Source organism: Hevea brasiliensis, chromosome 15, assembly GCF_030052815.1.
Source record: "Hevea brasiliensis isolate MT/VB/25A 57/8 chromosome 15, ASM3005281v1, whole genome shotgun sequence".
In the NCBI taxonomy this organism is placed as follows: domain Eukaryota; kingdom Viridiplantae; phylum Streptophyta; class Magnoliopsida; order Malpighiales; family Euphorbiaceae; genus Hevea; species Hevea brasiliensis.
In genome coordinates this window covers 70230502-70254473 of record NC_079507.1, presented here as the reverse complement: position 1 = coordinate 70254473, position 23972 = coordinate 70230502, and the positions used below count along the sequence as shown (strand labels likewise).

Below are 23972 nucleotides of genomic sequence, written 5' to 3'. Positions count from 1 at the left end.
ACCAAATATTCTAACTGACAGCAAATCAAACAACATGCAGATTAAATCAGATATCAGCAGATTTAGCAGTAAAAGCAGATTTAGCAGTAAACTAATTTTCTCAACAAGAAGAAGATCAACAAAGATATGATATCAATTTTCATTTCAGAAAAAGTATATCAATCATAAAGCAAAATTGCAAAAATGAAAAAAGCAAGTGTTTAGAAAATGAACACTGGAATTTTTATAGTGGTTCGGCTTTAACTAGCCTACATCCACTCTCTCAAAGATCCCACTTTGAGTCTTCACTCCACTATTCTTCTCTTTTCAAGGCAAGAGACAAAGCCCTTTACAAATCTTCTCAACAAAGCTTTTACAAGTAGCTTCACACTTCTATCAAGTGTTATCCCAAACACTTTTCACAACCAAGCTTCAATAGGTGCTTGAATGACCTCTCACAAATGATAATAATGTGTTTAAAACTCACTCTCACCCAATACAACAGAAACTATAAAGAAGAGTTGAGTAAATAAGCCAATGATGAGCAATAAATCACTTTGAGCACTTTGAATGAAAGCTTTTATGATTTTGAACAGTAGAGGGACTTTCATTAAGTGCAAAATGGCCAAAGGAAGGTGTATTTATAGCTTTGGAACGTTTTTTACTGTTGCAGAACTCATTTGAACGTTACAGATACGAATTTCAAGAAAATAGCCGTTATTTTGTCGTTTTCTGCGATGTTGTGCAGAGTTGAAACAGTTAGCGTACTTGAGAAAATAGCAAACCAGTTAGCATACTAAAATAAGTAGCAAACCAGTTAGCATACCAGGAAAACTTTTTCTGCATAACTTTCAAAACTATAAAACTTTACACCAAATCATAGTCAAATACTTTTTAGGCCAATAATAATGATGTTTAAAAGAAAAATCATTTGAGGGATTGAAAATAAGGATCATTGACTTTTACTCCTCAATTCTTTTCACAACCAATTCTAGAAATTAAAACTAATTTCTATACTAGATGTACCTTCAATTCTGATTTTCAATGCAGCATTGGAAGGTAACCTTTTCTTCTTTTATCTCCTTTGATTCGTCCTGTGTTATCCTTAGAATGTCATCCTTTCTTCAAAAGCTTTGAGATACACAACACTTAAAACAATGTTAGTTTGATTCTAGTTGAGTTTTTGTATCATCAAAATCTATGCTCCTTTGAGCTTGTGGGGTCAACAAGTTGTTATGTAATTGTAATTATTGTATATTTAATTAAAATATTAATTTTACAATATAATTAATTATAATTAAAATAATATAATAATTATTACATATAAAGATATAATCATAATTATTTTATTTATTTATTATTAATATTATCATTACCATCATTACTTGAATACTATTATTATTATCATTGTTAATCCTACTTTGTCACCATTATCACTACCACTACTACCATCGTCACTTACTTATTATTAAAAAAAAAATTATCATTATATTATACTATCTATACTTTTATTTGTAATTAAAAATAAAAATATAATGACAATTATACTATATTACATAATTAATTATATTGAATTAATTATACTTTACTGAATATAACATGTGTATTATATTTATAAATATAATAAGATTACATATAAATAAAATTAATGTCTAATAATTAATAATAAGTTTTTAATAAAGGTTAATAAAAATTAATGAATCAAAATGAAACTAAATAAAAGAATTGTATTTGGGTTTTGTTGAATTAATATGAGATCAAAATAAGAATAAATTAATGAATTATTATGAGACTAAATAGTTTAATTGATATACAGAGAAGAGGCTATAAAAAAATAAAGGGGACAATAATTTCAAAAAGCGAATAAATCATTATAATTTTTTTTCGGTTTAAGGGCCAAGGGGGCAACGACCCTAATTTGGCGATGACTAAAACATCAAAATGCGATGCAAATCAGAGACCAGATGAACCCCTAATTTGTCTACTGGAGAATAGGTAACATAAGGTAATCTGGATTTTTTTTTTTAAATATTAATTTTATATTGTTATTCTAAAAAAGAATAATTGTTTAGCATAGATTGAATAACATCGTCCATCTATTCCACTAAAAAACAAAATACCTACTTTGCCCATCTTAACTCGATGGGCCTGACAAAGATTTTCAGAGCTTAGAGGGTAATAGTGGAATCAAAGGGTTGTTACTTTGCCGCGCATGGACTTTCACTTTTCCCGCCTAAAAACTGAACCATTGGCCATTTCTATTCAGTCTGCTCTTCCTGTAACGCAATCTAGCAGACATCACCACAATTTCAGCACCAATAGACATGGATATGGACATTCCTAATCCGGACGAGCTCGAATGGCTTGAAGCTAACTCTCATCTACACGAAGAAGACCTCCTGGAGCTCTCTTCTCCTTTCCCACCTGAAGAGGAACGACAATCACCCCCTCAATCTCCATCACCGCTAAACGTTTCCCAAGCCTACTATCACAAGCGCCTCCAATCCGATAGTCCAGATTCACTGAATCTTGAAGATATTATCACATCCGACGAGAAGAGAAGAAAAATTGACGATGCTGGGCCAGAGACCGAAGAGGACTGGCTCCGATACGCGCCTCCGCAGGAGACGAACGCTGAGGATGAGCAGCATGAAGAGGAAATTGTTGTGGATGAAGAGAAGATTGTGTCGAGATTCGCGTCTGAGATTGAAGGAGATTTCATTCCCGTGACGGCGCCGAGTGGCGGCGATAGGGTTTACGCAAAGATATGCAGGGTGGAGAGGGAAGAAAGATCCAAGAAATTGGATGTGAAATCGCAATCAAATGGTAGGATAATTTGCATGTGTTTTGATTTTTGATCGAATCATTATTAGTAAATTAATTAGCATTAGGGACTCCATTTGCTGGCGACCAAAGATTAAGTAGCTATATTGGTAATTGTTGGTTTTAATTTAGAGGTCTTTTCCAGTGCTTCGAAAAGTTAGTACTAGTTCATATTTTTGCAACCTATCCACTTTGCAGGTCTTGTATTGGAGCCTGTCAATGTTCTTTTACGAAGAGTAGAGGAAGATGCTTTCACCAAGGTATGCATTACATAATAGAAAATTGTATATACAAGACTAGAATGTGCTGGTTGATGTTTGAAAAGCTAGTCCTTTTGGAAAATAGGGAAATAAAATTCACCTGTAATCTAGTATACATCTGAAAGCATAAGCCAATTCACCTCTGAAATATATCCTTCCTACATTATGTTGTTCAATGGCACTGTGTTATCTTTTATTTGTACGTTAACTATATGAACACATGTATGTTTATAGAAAGAAGAAACAGACCGTGTTTGAGAAGGGTATACAACGTGGAAAGAAATTTCAAACATATGGGATCAAATTATGCTCTCTTGATTTATAATTCAATTTATACTACCAAATCAGTAAATTATGTTGGGTGAGCTTCAGTCTTATCTTAACATGACATTTTATATCATTGGTTACTGATGAGGTACCTATCATCTCATGATGTTCATTCAGTCATAATCATCAAGGCAAGTTAAATGGATTCCGGTTGTTAGCATTATCCACCTAGTTCACCAATCGTCTATGGTAGAAGAATATTTGAAGAGATGAACGTTTATGTGTTAAATAGTTTCTGATCAAAAGAGCGACATTAGTACATTTGTTTAGAAGACATCTGATGTCATGTGGTTTTTACCTGCTTGTATATTTAAGATCTGGATAAATTTAATTTTTTTTCTTGTGGTAGACAGGTTTATTTTTTCTTGTGGTATTAATTGGTGTAGATGAAGCATTACCAGTAATTTCTTGGGATTAGCTGAAGTGATACTCATAAAAGGGATGGGATGGGATTAATGTATGGCTTATGTAAAATCTTAAGAAGAAAAAGAAAAAAGACAATCACATTATAAGATTTCTTATACATTACTCTTGTGGTGCCGCAGGCATTGCAAGCTAGTTCTGAAGGCTCAAGTGATGTGGTTCTTGATGAAACACAAATGGTGTATGAACAACTTTGGGTTGACAAATATGCTCCAAATTCATTTACTGAGCTCCTTAGTGTTGAACAGACAAATCGTGAAGTGCGTTTATTAAGCTCCTAAAAGATAAAATTCAAGAATGCAATTGCTGTGAGAAGGCAGTTCTTTGTTGGCTTTTTTGCTTAAGTTTTAGATGACCGTCCTATTGCAGGTTCTCTTATGGTTGAAACAGTGGGATTCTCGTGTTTTTGGATCTGAAATTAGGAGTACATCAGATGATATTCTGTCTGCTTTAAGACGTCATTCTTCTGTCACTCAGCATAAAAAATCTTCTGATTCCAGTTTCCCAAGAAGGAGCAGAGACTATAGATGGACAAATGTGAGCTTTAGAAATTCTAACGATCAGGATCATGAAAACAGTAATGTGAAAGGAATTCAGGACTTGTGGAACAAGACGTCCAGGCTTACTGGTCCACCGGAACAGAAGGTCAGAGAAAAATTAATCAATCTTCACCCTAAACTTAGCCCAAAAAAATAAAGAAATTGGAATTTTCAAAATACATTTGTTTGAATCCATATATATCTTGTATTGCCACTTCTCAGGCTTACATGTGTTAATAATGTGTAGTTGATGAATCTTAAATTTGGGAATGACAAAGATGTTGACATGAATATGCTCTGGATTGTTCATTGTTTTTAAGATGAGATTGTTTGCTACTTTCTTTTGTGAATCTGCTATGAATCAGAGAGTGAAAATGTGCAATGCATTAATCAATATGCTTTTAAACTCGTTCAATTGAGAGTTACCGTCTAATATAAAGGCAAAAACTGCAAAAATGTGGTGCTCAAATAGGAATCAAGCTAGAAAATTTTCAATCTTCTCTCACAATGATGGTGCCAATTGTCATGTGGATTTTTGCAACTATTGCTAGAGAGTGATTCTTACTTGCATTTCTCTTGATTTTAATTCTAATATCGTGTGAGTCATTTCAACTGTTGATTTGTTCTTCTTTGAGTGACATGATGTTTTATAAATAATTGTCCAATAACAAGTTGGCCAATTTATCCATGTTCATCTCCTTAATTTGCATTAGGATAATGATTTTTGGAATTTGGCTTTGTAATAACTGATGTCACTTGAAGTGGATTAAGATTGAGTATTTTCTTGTTATTTGTTATAGTCATTATTTATATGAACTTTTGGAAGTGAAAATCATCAGTAATTGAATCTTGAAACCATTGCAGATCCTTTTACTCTGTGGTCCCCCAGGGCTTGGAAAGACCACACTTGCACATGTAGCTGCTAAGCATTGTGGATATCGAGTTGTGGAGGTTTTGTTGTTTACTTCTAACTTGTCCTTGGACATGCGAGCACACACACAGTGTCTTGATTGCTTAAGGTTATATATTCTTGTTTTCAAACAGAAAGGAAGTATCCACCTTCATATTACCTAGAATCCAACATCTTTGGCTTTGATATATAGGAGTTTTTTCATGATAACCAGATGTTGGAGAATTTTACAATGGATAGTGATGCCACCAAGCATATAATTTCTATATTATTTTGAGCAATTTTATGTTGCATATCTCTTAGTATACTAGATTGATTCATGTTAGTAGTCTAAACATGTTTTATCATGTTTAGTTTATATATTTTACTTTAGCTTAGATTAATTTTATCATCTGAAGCTTCAGTTGGTTTTCTCTAGGCTTACTTCTTGTGCTTATTAAGAAGTTTGGACCTATGTAGGTTAATGCTAGTGATGATAGATCCTCATCTACAATTGAGGCTAAAATCCTTGATGTGGTTCAGATGAATTCTGTGATGGCTGATTCAAGGCCCAAGTGTTTGGTTTGTTTTGTTTTTCTAAGTTCTTTGCTTGTTCTTTCCTAATATGAGAACTGCAGAACAAACAAATAATGTTTTTCCTTTAGGTGATTGATGAAATAGATGGAGCTCTTGGTGATGGCAAAGGTGCTGTGGATGTTATTCTAAAGATGGTACTTGGCTATGGCTTTTTTCTTTTTTCTTTTTTTAATTTATTTTTTATTTTTTATGAAGTTTGCTAGGACTATGCTTTTTTCCCTCCCTTGTTTCTGCTGATTAACTGTGTTTTTCAACATAACTTTTATTTTCTTCTGCCCTCTGGGTTACTCTGGCAAATCTCCCATGTTAACCTTGGCTGTACCGCCTTGCCCTTGTTAAGAATTCGCTGGTCATAACCAAGTATTCTTTCATCCTTGTGAATACTCATCCAAATACTGTGTTTCATACTTTGTTCTTCTTTGCTTTATGGTGGTCAACTCATTTCTTGCACTTCTGCTGAATTTTTCCATGAAGCATCTATAGCACCACTTTTTAACTCTATGAAGAATCTACTGCATGTGTTTATAAGATATTCATTGGATTTAAGAAGCTTAGATTTGAGCATCTCTGCCAGATATTTCCATGTTGATTCTTTATTTGTGTTCTTCATTATCATTTGTGATTTTTTTTCAGAGGCTTTATTTTTTTGCTATGTGGTTATTATCATCTATTATATCAGTTATGTTCATACAGGTTTCTGCTGAAAGGAAGTCAGGTACTGGGAAGGAAAATGCCACTAAAGGAGAGCAATCAGGAAGGCCATCCTCAAAAAAGGGGAGGAAAACACTATCGCTTTCAAGACCAGTAAGTCTGAAATGATACATGGTTTACTTAGTTATCTTTGTTTTCCTTTTCCTTTTCTCCAAGTATAATCACATTAAATTGGCTGTCTCTGCAGGTGATTTGCATATGTAATGATCTGTATGCACCTGTCTTGAGACCATTGCGTCAGGTAGCAAAGTACGTCTTTCTTACAATATTATTGTCACATTCTCTTGCTTAATTCTAGAAAGTCATCATATGCAAGTCTAGTGCTACTCTCAAATTTTTATGGACACAAGGCAACTGAAAGCGTTCTACTCTGCCATGAATGTGATATATTTAACTGTAAACTTCGTATTTAGGCTGAAAGTGGCCTTTATACTACATATGTTATGAATCATGGTTTTGATTGAATCATGGTGGGATCTATTACTAAGGGTGAGATTCAAAATGGATAAAGATCCCCTAAGACAAATAACAGGGTTTTCCAAATGGGACTATTAGGTCTTGTTAGAAAAAAAATAGAACTCCATGGATCTTGACTTATGGGCATACATAAACTTTTAAAATCACGCTTGAATCATTAGTAGAGCTATAATCACATTAAAAACGAATTATACTTTCCGTTGCCTAAGTGTACCTGGTTTGCATAAAATTTACACAAAATTGCTTAAAAAATTAGTAGAGAGACATGACCAACTTGAGATAGCTTGAACACCAAAATTCCATAAAATATTATTTCCTTACTATTTAGCTGTTGATTTTCGAGTCACTGTTACATTGAAAAGATGGAGAAAAATCATGTTATTTTTCTTTGTTATCTGCTATCTGATACTATTGCCCATTTGATAAGCGTAATTTTTTTACATTTAATTAAGTGTTCTAAATTCTTTAGGTACTTATCAGACAACTGCATTGCAACCATAATTCCATATCCACTGATATGGATTTAAACTGGGTTGACCCATCATGATTGGACCTGGTTTTTCCTACAAGTCTCGTGAACAAAGCATGGAAAATAAACGTTCCAGCATATAAATATTACATTTTGTGAAGCATTATTATTGAGAAATATTTTATCTGAGTTTTTCATATCTATGAAGAACAGCTTTCTGAGCTTAAAATTTGTTAACTTCAACATCTAAGCCTTATCCTAAAAGAATGCTTCGTGTTAAACTTCTATCAATTGCTGAATGAAAGTAACAAGTGAAAATTTTGATATGAGTGGGAATGGAGTTTTTCAGTTCATTGAAGTAGGTGCAGGTTATTTGGCACCTCCTCTTTGCTGTCTCTCATGTTTGCACCCTTCAAAGAATCAAACGTACTTTTGTCAAAATGCCTAGATATAATAGAATGAAAAAAGGGAGTAGTTTTGGATATTCTCCCCTCCTGTTGCTGGTTTCTTCTTTAATTTCACTGAGGAAGTTTGGAGTTTAATCCCGAATATTTTAATCTAAATGCGATGATGGTTACCTTGCAGAACCTAACTGATGTGAGTGTTTGAATGGAATATCAGCTCAGTATCTTACTCTTCTAGTATTCCTTAGCACAGTTACATTGCATTTTCTTTCCCATTAAAAGTTTTAAAACTTTTTAGTTTTTGATGTGTTGAGGAAAAAAGAGAAGTTGACTTCAAGCTAAAAATTTAAATGTTGGTCGATATGTAACATAATTTTTGCTGGGTCATATGATATTCGTAACTCACAGTGAAACAACAGCATGTGGGAGGAGACGTTGGATATCTGGAATTGGATCGAGGAGAGATGGCGCCATCTAGATTTGCAGTTTTTATTTTTATTTTTATTTTTATTTTATTTGTAATTCTTCTCATTTGGAAACTAGAACGGAGGCAGCAGAGGCTGCTTACCCAACTTTTAATGGTTTTCCCCCCCTTTTTTTTCTTTAAACCTTGGTCTCTATTGGGTTTTCCTTTTAAGCATTTATTTAATTTAATAATAGTTTATAAAATAAGTTAAGAGGTTGCTGGCTTGCTAGTAATTTACATACAAGAATGACTTTTGTCCAAAAATTATCAAATTAATTTCTCATGTAAATCATATTTATTATTCAATAAAATATTATTTTATATGTTTGTTGAATTAATATATTGCATATTTAATTTAGATTTTATTTTTAATTGAATTGAGTTATTTTGTGAATAGTTTGCAAAAATTTACTATATTTGGCAGTGGATTTGGATACCCCAATTCCTCTGGAACCATTTTTAGTTCTATAATTTAAAACTCTTTTTATGATTGCTATATGAATTTGAATGAGTTTTTGACATAATTGAATTTTTACAAGGGAAATGAAAATGGAGTTTGGAATTTTGGTTCTTGTAAGTGGTGTATTTCTTTCTTTTTTTTCTTTTGGTTACAATGGTGTACACTCCATGAGGGGCTTGTAACTATTTTCCTTGTCCTACAATGGACACATGTTATGCTTTTCCCCAAAATGATTCTTGGATATTATATCTTCATAGTTTGTTTGCCTGCTAAAAGATCGCCAGACTATTCATCTGAAGATATCGTGCTGCGCATTTTTTGAATAATATAGCTATTTTACGCATCTAGAATACGAGTTGATTATTTGCAGGAGTTCTATAGTTTATTTGTAATTTTAAAGCATTTTAAGATCATTGCTAAGCATCTTGAATGTGAGTTGATTCTTCGCAGGAGTTCTATAGTTTATTTGTAATTTTAAAGCATTTTAAGATCATTGCTGATGAGTAGTTGCTCTTTTAACAGGGTTCACATGTTTGCTCGACCAACGGTTAGTCGTGTGGTAAACAGGTAATGATTCTTTATAATTTGATAAGGTGTTCACTTTAACATGATGTTTTGTTTTATGCTAAAACATGGGTTCTCGAAATCGTTCAACTGAATAAAGAAAGCTAGCAGCCTGTCCCACATCATGAGAAATTCACTTCATTAGTTCAAAAGCATGGCATGGGCACATGCAAGCAGCAATTGCCTGAGTGTATGCATTTATATTTAGTCTTATCAAATTCATTTTCCTTGTTGATTTTATTTCAAAAGGCATGGGAAAACACTACATTTGATTTTATTATTTTAGACAAATTGTAACTTGGATTTTGAGTCAATCCTGCTCTCTTATATGCCCACACCTTTGTATGAACTTGTCTTATTGATTTTATTTCAAAAGGCAGGGGAAAACACTACATTTGATTCTATTATTTTAGACAAATTGTAAATCAAAGATTTTGGGTCAATCCTCCTCTCTTTCATGCCTACACATGAATTTGCGTTTGGAATTGGAGCTAGGCAACTTTGTGGACTGTACCTCTCTCATCAAATACAACAGTTTGAGAAAATTACAAGAATTCCAATTTTCTTAATTATTATATTAGAGGTTTTACTTACTTTATCAAAATAGGATTTCTACATAGCCAATGCGATGTTTGCTATTGAAGAAGATTAATTCTTAGCTTCTGTATGCCTGAAAATTGCAATACGTTTCCCCTAGGCATGGCATGATGTGTTTCAAAATGTCTATTCCTGAAACTTAGTCATGCATGGTATGTAAATCTGGTGACTGTCTACTTGCATTTGAGTTGTCTCCTCTTTTAAGACCAGCAATTTTTTTGAAAAAGTAAACTCTACTTCCAACAAATTTAATTATTGATTCTATTTTAGTTCTCTGTACTCTGTTTCTCAGAGAGTAGAAACCTTGTCTCAAGTGATTGGGAAAATGCTTTAGTGAGTTAAAAAGAAACATAATAATTTAGAATGGAAAAAATCTTCGCAACTAAAATATAATAATTTAGAAGGGAAATAATCATCGCAACTATCTTTTTGTTTTTTTTTTCTTAGTCTTTATTGTTTCATTACAAGTTCTCGAGGATTATGTGTTACATCAACTGCAAACCTGCAACTACTATTATGTATCCAGTGACCTGTTTAGTTGAAAATGGAATATTTTAATTGATTTCATTTCCTGAAAATGGTCATTATAGGCTCAAACATATATGTAACAAGGAGGGAATGAAAGTGGGTACCATCGCCCTTACTGCACTGGTGGAGTACACTGGTGGGTTATGTTTCTCTGTATTGAGAGTTCCTGATAAAATTCTTGTTTATTAAGATATTTGATAGTTTGAATTATTTTTGATATCAGATATGCTTCTTGTGCTTTTAAGACTTCAGATTCCAGTTTTGGTTTCTGAGGTGATCAATGCCTTTTAATGTAAAATGTTAGAATCAATTCAAAATACCATCTTCCCACAGTACTTTTTTTTTCTCATTTTCTTTTTATCCTGCTTGTTTCTTTTGATTTAACTTTTCAGAATGTGATATACGCTCTTGCTTGAACACCCTTCAGTTTCTCAACAAGAAGAAGAAAACTCTTAATGTGGTAAGCCTTTGGTGTGTTATTTTGGTTTTAATCTATTTATTGAACTTAACAAATCTCACCTAGTAAAACCAAATGCATAAAAGAACTGTTAGGGTCAAGATTTTGGTTTTCATATTAAAGTAAAGAAAATTCATTCATCAATTGACTGATAATGAAATGTAATGTTTACATTTTGCTTCCCAGTACTTTTTTCAGTTTGTGGATGTTGAGTGCAATTCAATATACCCATTAAGTATTAGAAAAGAGAATAATGAAAGTTGTTGAAGAATGAATACTCCCCCAACATCAGGCACATCATCATTAAAGAACTTCACATATAACTTGACAAGGGCATGGATCATTGAACGTTGGTTTTGTTTTAAATCCTAATGAGCTGAGCTTCTGTAGGGCAGGTGGTTGCTTATTTTGACAGTTATTATTCTACCAATATTATTAGCCTCTTTTTGGAAATGATCTCCTAGAAGATTAGTGAGATTATCCTATTTGGCTTGGCAATTTATCAGTACATTGGTAGAGAAAATGAGTAGCCTACTGCAAGCCTTTTGGTCTTCTCCTTAGGAAAGTTTGATTGTGAAGACACTCATGGCAGTCTCTCCCTCCGTCCTTCTTACAACCCCCCTCCCCCTTCTTCCTGACCTCCTCTGCTCTCTCTGTGTGCATGTGCCTAATGCCCTGAACTATGATCTTATACTGCTTTAATTGTTTGACAATAACCCATTTTATTGGCCCTCAGTTGGAGATTGGTTCTCAAGTGGTTGGTCGAAAGGACATGTCGAAAAATGCCTTTGACATTTGGAAAGAGGTGCTATAAGTAGTAAATTCTATTAGAATTGTTTCTTAACTTTTGATCCATTTTCAGCACTTTTACACGTAAGTGTGTTATTATCTTTGCAGATTTTCCAAAAGAGAAAAATAAAGCAAGAGAGAAAGTCTAGCTGTGGCAGCATGTGCAATGAATTTGACTTCTTGCATTCTGTTGTATCTAACCGGTAAGCATCTAATTCATGTGAACATTGGATGTTCTTCCTCAATTCAATTCCTTGTATTTCTAGCTCAGGTGCTTTATGACTATGCAGTGGTGACTATGATGTGATTTTTGATGGGATTTATGAGAACATCTTGCAGCTCCATTATCATGATCCATTGATGCAAAAGACAGTAAGCCTTTAATGCATTCTTAAACAACATTTTAGCTAATTTTATCATCACAACAAGATGTTTAACTTTTGTTATTTGCAGGTCAAGTGCTTTAATAGTCTTGGCATTTCTGATCTAATACACCAATATATTATGCGCACGCAGCAAATGCAACTTCATGGTATATCTGTGCAATAACTCTTTTCTTAATAACACTTTATGAAAGTTAAAGAGTAGTCAAGTTAGAAGATTCTTAGATCCTTTTCCTCTTTTTCCTGTCATACAGCTTATCAGCCTCCTCTTGCAATTATTGTGCACCACCTTGTAGCTCAAGCTCAAAAACCAAATATTGAGTGGCCAAAATCTTATCAAAGGTATTTCCATTTCTAATTCAACCTTGAGTCATTGAGGCTTAATGTCAAACATGGAAGATTCACTTTTCTTATCATAAACTTCCAGATGCAGAACATCGTTGATGGAAAGGATGGACATATTGAGGTCTTGGCAAAACAAAATTCCACCACGTATTTCAAGACATTTGTCAATTAAGTCCCTCGTAGAAGATTCAATTTCACCTTTATTACATATTCTGTCACCTTCAACTCTAAGGCCGGTAATGTGCTTGCATTTATTTATGTCGTTCTTTAGTTCTCTCCTCCCCTTCATATTTGACGATATTGAACAGGGCAACTATTCTATATGGCATGAAAATTACGTATTTTCATTTTATATCTTGTTTGCTTGATTTGGTCAAAGTTCTATAAAAAGTAAACTTTTAAAGGAGTTTTGAGTCATGGTCCTAGAGAGCAATCCAATTCTATACTGCCGTTGATTTATCCTTCGTGTGAGAGTGGAAAAAGAAACAAATTTAAAAAGCAAAAAAGGTTTTGCAATTGATACCCAAGTGGGGAAAAATTGCATGAGCTTGTCAGGCTCAATCTTCTGAAAAATTACACCAACATTGACTTAATAATAGCATGTTGGTTTAGTCAAATGCTGAGGTTGTAGGGCTGGCCGAGTAAATTCTATGATGTTGATTTTTATTACCCTTGCCGCTGTCATACTAGTGTGAATTACAAAAGGAAGCATATAAGTTCCATGTCCTCAACAAAAGGAAGCATATAAGTTCTATTATCGTTATTTTTCCTCTCTTTCAGTCTTTATTTCTGTGTTCTGTGTACATTTCACTTTTTCTGTCAAGCAAGGAAATTTTTAGTTTTTGGTTATTGCCGTGTTCTCATATTGTTTGATTTTGTATCTCAGGTGGCATTACACATACTATCACAAAAAGATAGGAATGATCTGGCTCAGTTAGTGAGCACTATGGTATCCTATTCCGTTACATACAAGAACATAAAATCCAATCCTCTTTCCTGTAACCAGGAATATGAAGCGACTTTAGATGCCTCAGCCATTTCTTTGGATCCGCCTATTTGTGACTTCATTAACTTTAAGGTCTGGTTTGTTCTTTGACCTTCATGATGGTTTCAATATCCGATATTCTTGTCTTTATCATTTTTCTGGAAATAAACAGGGCTATAATTCTGGTCATTTTGTACTTCCCTTGGCAGTGAAGCAAGTTTTGGTTCATGAGGTGAGTAATATAGCACTTTAATGCTTTATCTTCAGATTCTGTTTGATTAAATCATCATCATAAATCCAAAAAATACTTGTAAAAAAGCCAAAATTGATTCTTCACTAGGTTGTGATTTTGAACTAAGTGGTTGTTCTTGTCCTTTTCTAGTATCATTGGGTTCATTAGCCTGCAATATCTGAATGATTGTAGCTTTTAAGATTGTGCAACTTCCCGGGAATGCAGTATTGAAAGCAAGTATCTTCAATGGAGTAAAATAACTAAAAAAGTAAACAAGCACGTACTTTAATTGGATAAAAGTGGAAAGAGAATGATTTTTCTTTTTTCTTTTTTAATCAGTATCATGCACCTCCTTACTATTTTGTCTCTTGTTCCAAGATAATCTAGTAGTAAACATACTTCAATTCTAAATGAAGTCTTTCTTACAAAATTTTGGAACCTAAAATGTCTTTGCATTTTAGCTAAGATAGTCATGCTTAGCATTTGTCTTGAGTCTAGGCTCTAGCATACTATGTGTCTTACCAAAAATGCAGTGACGGAGGACACTAGTTTTCATTTTTCAGTTATTATGGCTTGCATGCCAGGCAAGTACTGTGTGCACCAGACATCACCAACAGATGTTTCTGTTGCACAAGGATAATACATGCCATTACCTAATACCTGTAATTATAGTAGCTAAATTAGAAAATGAAAATCACAATTATTAATGTTCACTATATCAAGTTATCAATTATAATTTTCTTGTGAGCATTTTACTTTTATTATCAATACAGAACACATTGAAATGTGTTAGCCAAATGTCAACATTTTGGGGTAATAAGAGGTTTGAGTTTTGAAGCCTGTGCCTAGTAGCATCTTCCTGGAGTTTCAACTCAATGCCTGATGAAAGATTCAAGTTTTTCTCCTTTAAATCACAATAAGAAGATAAGTGAGGTTGTATTGGTCTTCTAACAAATCTAAAACTTTCCTTGTTCTTTATGTTTTCTCCTCTTGGTCTTTCATATAAGCATAAATGAGATATTGTAATTTTCATTTCTTAACAATTTTCATTTCTTAACAATTAAAGAAATGACATCTTCTGTGTCACTGATAGAAATTTTCAGTGCTTCTTAGCTATTTTGTGGACAGAAATTTTTTACCTTGAAATAATTTTAACTTTCAGGTTGAGAAGCAAAATATTTTGCAAGTAAGCAGATCTGTACATTTAACAGATGGGTGCAATAAAGAAAAAATTGACTTAGCAGATGGAAAGAATAGCGAGTCAAATTCTGCAAATGATCGTGCAGCCTTATCCACTGTAAAAATAGAAACTGGAAAGAATAAACTAAATCCTAACCAATGTAATCCTAGTGGCTCAACAATGTTGTCAAACTTGGATTTAAGTGCCAGGTCTGATGTGAAACTAAAATCTTCAGGGAATGCAAAGAAGCCTTGTACTGGCTCCACCAACTTCTTTGACAGGTATGAAAACATATCAAACATCTGTTTTTTTGTGCTGTCATTCTTGATGCTCGCAATTTTGAATTTGTTTCAAGAGGTTAACATTTCTTTTCATGTGATCAACGTGTAGATAGTTATCCTTTCCTATAATATGCATTTCACGCAGAATCTCATATGCCATTTCAATGCAATGATGGGATTATGATACTTGATGCAAAGCTCACAGACTAGATTGGTGTGAAAAACACATCTGTGAATCAGGACAACTCTGGATAATAAGGAACTTTATGTAGCCTTGCTGATCACAACCTTTTTCATTGTGTTTCTCTTCCACTATTCCCATTCTGTTAGCTCCTTTTTCTCTCAATTGCATGTGGTGTGCAAGACTATGTGATCATTGGGTCCTCTTTGATGTATTATAAATGCCGTTTTATTTATGTTTAATTTTAATATCTATAGTGATGATAATTTAAAAATTATGGCATCTGAAGAGCAAAGAAGGCATTTTTGTGTGTCCAATTTTTTAAGCATGGTACATGATATTGAGTAACAAGTTTGAAGGTACTCCTTTTAGTTGCTGAACTACATGTGGCCACTGTCAAACCAGGTTTAGGAAAGTGAGTAGGAAAGGTTCTGAGAATACTGACATTGCTGTACAGCCTACAACCACCTTAGAAAGAGATTCACGTCCAGTACTGTTTAAGTTTAATGAGGTATGTCACTGATCATAGAACTTCAATTTTTCATCAGTAAATGCAACAATTATGTGTATAATGGGTGTCCTACGTTAAATGCATTATAATTAGTGTTATGTATCATAAATGTTATAGTTCTTGATTGAGTGGATAGCTCTAACTTAGCTATTTCTGTAAGCATGCGGATCATTCTATATTGTTTTCTGTTATAATGGTTGATGTGTCCTTGCATGAATGTCCCAAAGTTGGAGCTGACTGCAAATACTTAATGCTAATGCTTTGAGGTAATTGCTAAAGTGTACCCTTAAAAAACGGTTATTGCCAATGTGAAAAGGTAAGTGTTTTATATATGAATGACCCTTAAACTTCATATTAAAACTTTGCTGATGCATGTGCAATTTGGATTGAACTTGCACAAAATAGTTTTATATTTCCAGTTTTCTTTGAAAGTTTTATCAAAAAAAAAAAAAAAAAAGGATATGTTGGAGCATTGTTATTGTAAGGTTACCCATTGTAGCAATGCAAGTGTGGAAGATATGAATCACGTGGTTGTTTTACTTGCATTGATAACTTCATATTTTATTGATTCTTGCTTAAGAGTATGAAATTGAAAGAACGTAAATTGTCTTACCAGTATCCACCATTAATTTCATCCCAAATATGGTTTTAGAAGTCCTTGCTCCAAGCCTAAGATTTGGACAAAAATTGGATCGCTCGATCACTGTAACGCTAACCCCTACCTCACTTTTTGGCAGGGTTTCACAAATGCTGTGAAAAGGCCTGTTCGGATGCGCGAGTTCCTGCGATGATTATTTCAGTTGCTTGGCGAAACGCGGCAGTGCATTCATGTATATTAGTGTAGGGACGCTGTTTAACGGTTAACCATATCACTTCTTACCACTGTATTCCTGGTTCATACAATAATTGTCCCTGAAATAGTATATCTGTAAGGCTCCATTTCAGACTGGTTGAAAGATTAAAAAATTACTTCTTTTTTTTTTTTGAAAAATATCATTTTGAGCTTTCATTTAGAATTGTGGCCGGAAGACCTAAAAAATTAGTTTAAAGTTTCATTAACAAAAAAAAAAAAAACACACTTAGATGTTAGAAAAGCATCTAAAAAAAGTTTTTTTAGGGAAAAAAAGTTTTTTTATTTTGAAGTTTTTATGATTAAAATATATTAAATTTAAATTAAAATTTAAAGTTTTAATAAATTTTTAAAAATAATGCGTTTTTCAATAATAATTTAAAAAACGATGTTAAATAGGCATTAAATGAGGCGTATCTTAAATAGGTAAATAAAGCATTAAACTTCGAAAATTGGTTGTCTACCCATGAAATGGAAAAAAAAAATAATATTGAATAAGAGAAACTTGGGTTCAATGGCACTGGTAAATTTTTTCTTTGTAATAGGAAAAAGCATCAAAGAATTAAATCTATACATTATAAAAAAAATGCAGTCTAACGTATGCCATCTAATGCTCTGCGTATATTTTCCATTGGTGATTACATGAAATAATTTACTGTATGTTTGTCATAGTTTCTCAGTGGAACATGGATGATTGTTTAACTCATACAAATACAAGTATTCACTATTTAATTTTAAATTCTGGGAGCACAAGCACGATGCACCCTATCCCTCCTTCCCACCAAAAAAAAAAAAAAAAAAAAATCTAAGAATATCTCCATCAGTTTCTAGTTCTTGATAACTATATCTGAACATCTCAACTGGAATCGGAAATGGAGTTGGAATTATCAGTTGGGGGATCAATTGCTACCAAAAGCAAAGACACTGTAATCGAGATCAGCCCTGCCCAGACATATACGATTGTTGGCACTCTTCCTCTCCTGCCCAACAACCCTTTAATAAAAGGGTACATATGAGCCAACACCCAGAAGCTGAAAAAGGATCCTCCAATAAGCTTACCCCATTGCGGTATGACACTGTATATTGTCCTTGACACTCCAATCACAAGGGCAATCATGTTAGTTACTATGATCGTTAGTGGCATTACGAACAGACTTGTCCATTTAACCACATATAGATCAGCAAAAATGTCATCCTCATCTTCTCCTGCAGACTTCGAGGTTAACGTGAAAGAAATCTCAATACCGGCTATGACTTTTAAAAGCCCTTGGAGCACAGCAGCAAAGTGAGCACTAGTGCCTCCAATGACCCAAAACTGCTCATTTCGCCACCACTCCTCTAGACCAATTCCAGACCATTTTACTTCAAGAAGGGACAGGAGAGTTAGTGTTATGGTAATGAGAAGGAGGTATGATAAGAACGCAACATTGAGGGATGAGACAATGAAGTGTCCGGACATGAGGGAAAGTGCTGGTAGGAAGCAGTATGCCACCAAGAAGAAGGAGGTGAAGGGATAGATGCCAACATTTAAGTAAGCAATGCGTTGTCGGAACTTAATCCGCCTGCTTGCTAGAAAGGCATTGTTTTTTGAGAAAAAGATTTCGACCGAACCGGTAGCCCATCGAAGCACCTGGTGAAGACGGTCAGTAAGGTTGATAGGTGCTGTGCCACGGAAGGCGTCTCGCTTTGTTACACAGTACACAGATCGCCACCCACGGTTGTGCATCCGGTAACCTGTAACCACATCTTCTGTTACTGAGCCATAAATCCAACCAATCTTTTCGCCCCACTCCGTCTTGTCCTCATACCTGTGCTAAAAAATATCTACTGTAAGGACAATTTGATTGCCATTGGTAAAACCTTTGAAAGCTACTTGAATGAACAAATTCGAACCATTCAAAAGCAATGCAAGCCCACCACCATGAGGTTGTTGTTAATTGACATAACCATAAGTTTTATAAAATGTCATTCTGACGGTTCCTAAAAGGGAACTAATTGAGAAAACTTCATATTCAAATAGATTAAAAAATCCTTCATGTAAATATGAGACATAATTTTGTGCATCTCACAAGTAGCTAAAGAAAAGAAGCATATTGATCGAGTGAGGCATGGATCTGACTAATGATCATACTAAGTTCTTGAAAAGAAATGTAAAGAATAAAAAAGAAATTAGCAGAGCAGTTTACCAGCAAGAAATGACAGCAACTGCCTCTGCAACAGTAGGCGCATCTAGTGGGGGACGAGGCATGAGCAGTGCTCCAGGAGGCCTGCCATTCTTTATTGAAGCATGGTCGGCAAGTGGCCGTCCTTGGTATTCCGCGATGGCTATGGACTCATTGAACATAGCTGAATTCCCAAACTTCTTTGGCAGATTCAAGTCTGGGTGATCAGTCAGGGGCTGCGTTTCCGAGTCATCCGATTGAGACCGAATGTGTGGAGCCTTGGCCTTCACTTGGCCGAACATCCCTGAGTACTCGTTTGCCCTTGGAGGAAGGAACCCATATAGTGCATATCTCCGAAACATGCACCCAGTTCCTACATACACTGGGCCTTGAAGACCATCAAGTGCTCGCATACTTCCTGTTTTGCAACAAGGTATAATTATTCAGGATAGGAGTAAGCAAAAAATGACAGGTGTAAAACTTGCATTTGCATGGAAACACAAGAAAAAAAATACATATGGCAAATCCATAACATTACCATCAAAAAAGACAGTGTTATGATTGGCGTATCGATCAGACGGATCAATCCCTTCAAATCTTTGTGGAAATTGGATGTAGCATATACGGTCACCACCACGATCCATCATAAAGCACATTCCCTCCCTTATAGCCAAAGAATTGTAGATGTAATGATCACAATCCAAATTGAGTATAAATGGTCCGTTGGACAATATGGCTGAAGCTCTAACCATGGCATTCATGGCTCCAGCCTTCTTGTTGTGGTCATAGCCAGGCCTCTTTTCACGGGAGACATATGCAAACATTGGGATCCTGATATCAACCCCAGTAAAGTCCAATTTCTTCTCGTCAAGATGACCCATCACTGGATCACTTTCCGGGACCTTACTCATTATCTGCATAGTGGTAAACGCTCAGAGTTTCAAAAATTGTTCAACATTGAACAAGACTCATGAAAGCAAAGAGTAAAGATTGAAGAGACCTGCAGAATGCCAGCATGGTCACCCTTTGCGTGATCAGCAGTTGGATTTATCCATGTTCCAGGCCAGTGGGTGCCATCAGCCATCCAAGTAGCTTTGGGCACGTTAACCCCTTCTGGCGGCAATGCGCCGCTGTTTTTCTCCCGGGCAAGTGTTTTCTCCTTTCTCTCCTCTTTTTTGTTATATGACTCGCTTCTCCTACGTATTACTTCAGGGAGACCATTGATTCTCACCTTAAACTCATCGTACTCCCTCTTGATCCAGCGGCGATCCTTCACAAAATCAGGCCGCTTCTTGTTCTTGGTAGGGTCAGTTTTCAGGTTGAAGTAACTATCAGGATTCCTTGGCTCAATGTTGTGTTTTCGACAAAATGGCACCCACACCTGCGCATACAAGCAAAAATAGGTTACTTTCACAGTTTCACTTTCAGTTGAATGCACGTAGTGTATAATTTCTCCGCATACTACAGTATAATGTCTATCTCAATGTAATAAAACCTCGGCGAAGCGGATGGCCTCAGCCATGGCCTCAAAGGTGAGGATGGAGCCACCATCATCAGAAATGTAGCCTGAGATCTTCTCAACAGGGTAGTCAACTGCAAGAATTGACAAAATTGTGTTGGCAGTGACGAGTGGTGGTTCCTTTTCAGGGTCGGCGGTGGAGACGAAGACATCAACACCAGGAAGGTCTGACCGGCCGGTTGGATTGGAAGGGGAAGGCTTCTCGAACTTGTCCCTGAGGGCAGCTAGATCAGTAGCTCTGTTGATGGGGTTGAGCTTTGGGAGCATGTCTAATAGCCATGAGAATGCAAACCAAATCTCACAAACAATAGATATACCCCATAACCACATTGCCTCTCTGTTAGGATTTTGTACTCTCCATGCCAGGAAGAAAGCAAGTACTACCATTCGGATAGCTACAAGCACCCTGTTAAAAGAAAAAAAAAAAAATCAAAGATTTCATTGATATATTATATATTATAATTATTGTAAAAAATATTTTTAATTTGCGACTCATTTGTTGGCCTTCCAAAATAAATAATTAGAAAACGAAACACGCATGTATACCTGTAAGGGCTAAGAATAGCAGCGGGAACTTTAATCTTCCTAGTGAGAGGTTTCCAAGGCTTGTCCATAAAATCTGACATACTCAGTCCTGTATCAGAACCATAAGAGTCCCCTTCCGACCAATATGCATTTCCAACACCGTATGTTCCCTTGGTCTCAAACAACCACCGATTGTGATCAAAATCTTGCGTTTGGCTCCTTAGCAACATTGATTTATTGTTTGATGATCTCATTATTGACATCCTCCGTTCCAATTTGGAGCCATAATTGCCACCACTGTCACCATTACTACCATAATTATCTTCCTCTTCTCCTATCCGTCTACTCATCCGTTGCGACTCCGACCCAAACCGGCTTGTCGTGTATGAGCTAGGCCCATCAGGTTTATTGTCCGAGGAGGGTCCGGCAGGCTGGTTATCAGGAGTAGGGGGCATCATAACAGTGTAATTGATATAGTCATTTTGACCTGAAAATTCATTGGACATATCCAAATCATCATCTCTTGACAAGCTCATAATCCGACCACTTGGTGTTCGACGGGTGTATTTCACGGCCTGAGGCGGCCGGCTAGTGCTGGATGATTGTGATGACAATGATTTATCTTTTGATCTGGATGAAGTTGCCATGTTGATCTGGATGTTGTTATTTTGGTGTTTTGTTATGAAAAATCATGTATTTCCATGACAGGAAGTTGTTCTTGTTTTACATAAACATTATGGAACTGGAGATTAGGTGCATAGCTAGTTGAAGAAAGAAATGCCAAATTGAGTAGACGTGTTCAATGGTCTGGAATTTTTTTCTATTTTTAGATTTACTGCAACGAATTTTACTCCCTTATTTTAAGCATAGCCTCTCTGCACTTTATGTTGTTATAGGTACCAAATAAAATCTTGCCATTCCCTCTCTGTTTCTTATTAGAGAGAAGAGACCAGCTATTATATATATAACTTCCTGAACATTTGCCAGACCATTGGAAGCAACTATCAGTTGGAGTTGGCTGAAAAAAAGAAAAAAAACTCGTTGCCAATATTACAATCGTGAACGCCACAATTTTGTAAAGACAGAAGATCTATTTTGACTTGTAGTATCTTATTATGATAACCATCCAACTTTATAATTTTGCACCCCATATTGATTGTACATGATCTAACATTATTTTACTTATCATAATTCTTGTATTAAGGTATATTATTAGCATGAACCATTAACATTGTATCACTAATAATTGAATACATCAAGTGGATTGAATAAGCGATATAAAAATTGATGGAACGCGCAGCACACTAATGAGTTTGCTTCCACTCAGCCGTGAACAACTTCAGGTAAGAGAAAGCACACATCAAATTGGAATTATAAGCACATTAATTAAATTTCAGGATCAAAAAACCAAATGGGGTGAGAGAGGCTCGAACTCTCGACCTCAGGATAACTCAGAAGCTATGAGACCTACGCGCTAGCCAACTGCGCCACCACCCCAATTGGTGGAAAGCCTGGAAAAGATAGTTTCAGTGTTGTGATCCGTTCTTTGATCTCAAGAAGCAGTTTGCTAAGTATTTCTGATTTTCCTTAATTCTTCTGAAACTATAAGATTATACCAACTTGAGGTGCTACTTCCTTGATGGATTTTGAGTTTGGAGAGAGTAGTCAAACGAATGTTATTGAGGATTACATTCAATTGTGGCTTCTTTATTAGAAAATTTTTACTATATGTTAACATTTATTATTAAATTTAGGGAATTTCAATTCTAATTTTTCTTTTTTTTTAAGATCCAGAAGGATAGCAAAATTTTCCCAATGAAACAGGACATGATAATCCATAATCTTAGATCTGCCAAATTGTAGAGAGGTACACTTTCATCAGATAGAAATTAATTATTATCTTCCTGCCAAAAAAATATATATATATATATTGGCATTATGATTGAGAGCCTCATGGGCCAATTTCAATTTAAAAACTTGTCTCTGTTACCCTACATCGTGTGTGTGCCTTTAAATCACTGAGGACTTTTCTTCCTTTTTTTTATTATAATATTTAAATTTTAAACGACTACATAAAACTGAATATATTTAGTAAAGCTAGTACTAGACGGAGAAACAATAAATATAGTTAGTGCTTATGCCCCACAAATAGGACTAGACAGTGAGAGTAAACAAAGGTTTTGGGAAGATATGGATGATTTAATGCAAAACATACCGAATGAAGAGAATGTTTTCATTGGTGGAGATTTGAATGGACATGTAGGAAGTGATAGGCAAGGTTATGAGAATGTTCATGGAGGTTTTGGTTTTGGCAGTCGAAATGAGGAGGGAAAAAACATCCTGGATTTTGCTATGGCATACGACCTAATACTAGCAAATACCTACTTTATAAAAAGAGAGTCACATTTAGTGACTTTCAAAAGTGGGCAACATAGAAGCCAAATCGACTTTCTCTTAACCAGGAAGACAAATAGAGCTCTATGCAAGGATTGCAAGGTCATTCCAGAGAGGCTTTAACAAGTCAACATAGGTTGGTGGTCTTGGATGTCAAGTTTAGGAACAATTCAAGTAAGGTCAAGAAATAGTGTAGCTCGAACAAAGTGGTGGGAGTTCAAAGGAGTAAAGCAAGTGAAGTTCAAAAATGAGCTTCTTGAGTCCGAAGTATGGAAGCTAGATATGGAGGCCAATGATATGTGGATACAGATGGCATCAAAGATTAGAGAAGTAGCTAGAAAAGTACTTGGAGTCTAAGGACATGGACCACCCTCAAAAGAGAGATGGTGGTGGAATGAGGAAGTACAAAAGGCAAGAAGAAAAAAGGGAATGGTATAAGAAATTACCTAAATGTGATAATAATGAGGCATATGAGCATTACAAGATAGCAAAGAAAGAGGCAAAAGGCGTTAGCCAAGCAAGAGCACAGCCTTTGAAAAGTTATATCAGAAACTTGGAACTAAAGAAGGGGAGAAACATATTTATAGATTAGCAAGGAGTAGAGAAAGGAAATGTCAATATCTCAATCAAGTTAGGTGCATTAAGGATAAAGAAGGAAAAGTGTT

General features: G+C 35.0%; 2 protein-coding genes and 1 non-coding gene across 4 annotated transcripts; 1 reads left to right on the top strand and 2 right to left on the bottom strand.

Moving 5' to 3' along the window:
• Positions 1-2224: 2224 nt before the first annotated feature.
• On the top strand, positions 2225-16832 carry LOC110669876 (uncharacterized). 2 transcript variants are annotated; one of them, XM_021831717.2, is made up of 23 exons: positions 2227-2805; positions 3001-3062; positions 3935-4072; positions 4182-4457; positions 5216-5302; positions 5721-5822; positions 5906-5971; positions 6531-6641; positions 6736-6797; positions 9347-9391; positions 10576-10649; positions 10906-10973; positions 11707-11775; positions 11868-11962; positions 12050-12131; positions 12213-12291; positions 12397-12484; positions 12570-12723; positions 13374-13565; positions 13645-13704; positions 14867-15165; positions 15752-15857; positions 16595-16832. In XM_021831717.2, the coding sequence occupies exons 1-23, from the start codon at positions 2304-2306 to the stop codon at positions 16646-16648; spliced, it is 2871 nt and encodes a 956-aa protein (XP_021687409.2). In that variant the 5' UTR covers positions 2227-2303; the 3' UTR covers positions 16649-16832. The 2 variants fall into 2 exon arrangements, with proteins under 2 accessions (XP_057992141.1, XP_021687409.2); XM_058136158.1 differs by lacking the exons at positions 15752-15857; positions 16595-16832 and adding an exon at positions 15311-15628 and having other exon boundaries at positions 2225-2805.
• A 486-nt stretch (positions 16833-17318) lies between these two features.
• Positions 17319-21677, bottom strand: LOC110669907 (cellulose synthase-like protein D1). Its single transcript, XM_021831764.2, has 6 exons — positions 20935-21677; positions 20365-20794; positions 19870-20250; positions 19408-19783; positions 18894-19287; positions 17319-18515 (listed from the first exon to the last, which is right to left on the bottom strand). The coding sequence occupies exons 1-6, from the start codon at positions 21558-21560 to the stop codon at positions 17564-17566; spliced, it is 3159 nt and encodes a 1052-aa protein (XP_021687456.2). The 5' UTR covers positions 21561-21677; the 3' UTR covers positions 17319-17563.
• A 648-nt stretch (positions 21678-22325) lies between these two features.
• Positions 22326-22410, bottom strand: TRNAM-CAU (transfer RNA methionine (anticodon CAU)). The gene is given in 2 exon segments: positions 22326-22361; positions 22373-22410. It is a non-coding gene; the product is annotated as a tRNA-Met (tRNA).
• Between the last annotated feature and the right edge of the window lie 1562 nt (positions 22411-23972).